This window comes from Numida meleagris, unplaced genomic scaffold, assembly GCF_002078875.1.
Source record: "Numida meleagris isolate 19003 breed g44 Domestic line unplaced genomic scaffold, NumMel1.0 unplaced_Scaffold380, whole genome shotgun sequence".
NCBI lineage: Eukaryota > Metazoa > Chordata > Aves > Galliformes > Numididae > Numida > Numida meleagris.
Window position 1 is genome coordinate 75,776 of NW_018364604.1, and position 1,398 is coordinate 77,173.

The window sequence follows — 1,398 nt, forward strand, 5'->3', positions numbered from 1 at the left end:
AGGAAAAGGTCATCCAAAAGTTGTAGGACCTCCAACTCCTGGTTCTTAAGGAGAAGATCATCCAAAGGTTGTAGGACCTCCAACCCCTGATCCATTAGGAGAAGGTCATCCCAAAAGTTGTAGGACCTCCAACCCCTGGTTCATAAGGAGAAGCTCAACTGAAGGTTGTAGGACCTCCAACCCCCCCAGCCTGAAGGGAGAAGGTCAACCAAAGGACCTCCAACCCCAATCTGTAGGGAGAAGGTCAACCAAAGGTTGTAGGACCTCCAACCCCTGATCCATAAGGAAGAGGTCATCCAAAAGTTGTAGGACCTCCAACCCTTGGCTCAAGGAGAAGGTCATCCAAAGGTTGTAGGACCTCCAACCCCTGGTTCACAAGGAGAAGGTCATCCAAAGGTTGTAGGACCTCCAACCCTTGGTTCATAAGGAGAAGGTCAACCAAAGGTTGTAGGACCTCCAACCCCCCCTGATCTGAAGGGATAAGGTCAACCAAAGGTTGTAGGACCCCCAGTCTGTAGGGAGAAGGTCACCCAAAAGTTGTAGGACCTCCAACCTCTCGATCCACAGGGAAAAGGTCACCCACAAGTCGTAGGGCCCCCCACCCTTCAATCTATAGGGAGAAGCTCGCTCGAAGGTCGTCGGGTCGCCCCTCCCCACCCGCAAGAAATGGGTCTCGTACCTTCAGGGCTGGTGGTGGAACCCCAGCCCGAAATCTGGCAGGTGGTTCCGGCCACGGGGCAACTGGAAGCCAACGGCAGCGGCTTGATGTGCTCGGTGAGGCGGACGGGCTGGAGGAGTTTGAGGAGCATCAGGTCCCCGTCCTTGGTGGCCGCGTCGTAGCGCGGGTAAGCGATGGCTTTGGCCGAGAGGCGGCGCTGCTCGGCGGAGGAGGGGTCCTGGCGGCCGCGGGCACCCAGGCGGACGGTGAGGTGGCTGGAGAGGGAGGGAGGGAGCAAATGTTGGGGGGAAAAGGGCAGAATGGAGGCGATTCGGGCAGAAAAAGGGCAGAGTGGTGCAAATGTTGGGGGGAAGAAGGGCAGAGTTAAGGTGATTCGTGGAAATGTTGGGGGGAAAAGGGCAGAGTTGAGGTGATTTGTACGAATATGGGGAATAAAAGGGCAGAGTTGAGGTGATTTGTGCAAAAAAAAGGGCAGAGTTGTGCAAATATTGGGGGGAAAGGGCAGAGTTAAGGTGATTTGTGGAAATGTTGGGGGGAAAAGGGGAGAGTTGAGGTGATTTGGGCAAAAAAAAAGGGCAGAGTTGAGGTTATTTGTGGAAATGCTGGGGGAAAGGGGCAGAATTGGGGTGATTTGAGCAAATATTGGGGAAAAAGGGGCAGAGTTGAGGTGATTTGTGCAAAAAAAAGGGCAGAGTTGTGCAAATACTGGGGAAAAATGG

The 1,398-nt window shown here is 54.0% G+C and overlaps 1 protein-coding gene across 1 annotated transcript in view; it reads right to left on the bottom strand.

Annotated features, from left to right (window-relative positions):
- Window positions 1–1,398, bottom strand: part of LOC110391482 (kallikrein-8-like) — a gene marked incomplete at its 5' end in the record, with an annotated part of 16,027 nt that overhangs the window by 7,916 nt on the left and 6,713 nt on the right. The window contains one exon of the mRNA XM_021383376.1: window positions 680–933. Coding sequence (XP_021239051.1) covers window positions 680–933 — 254 coding nt within the window. The remainder of the gene's footprint in view (window positions 1–679; window positions 934–1,398) is intronic.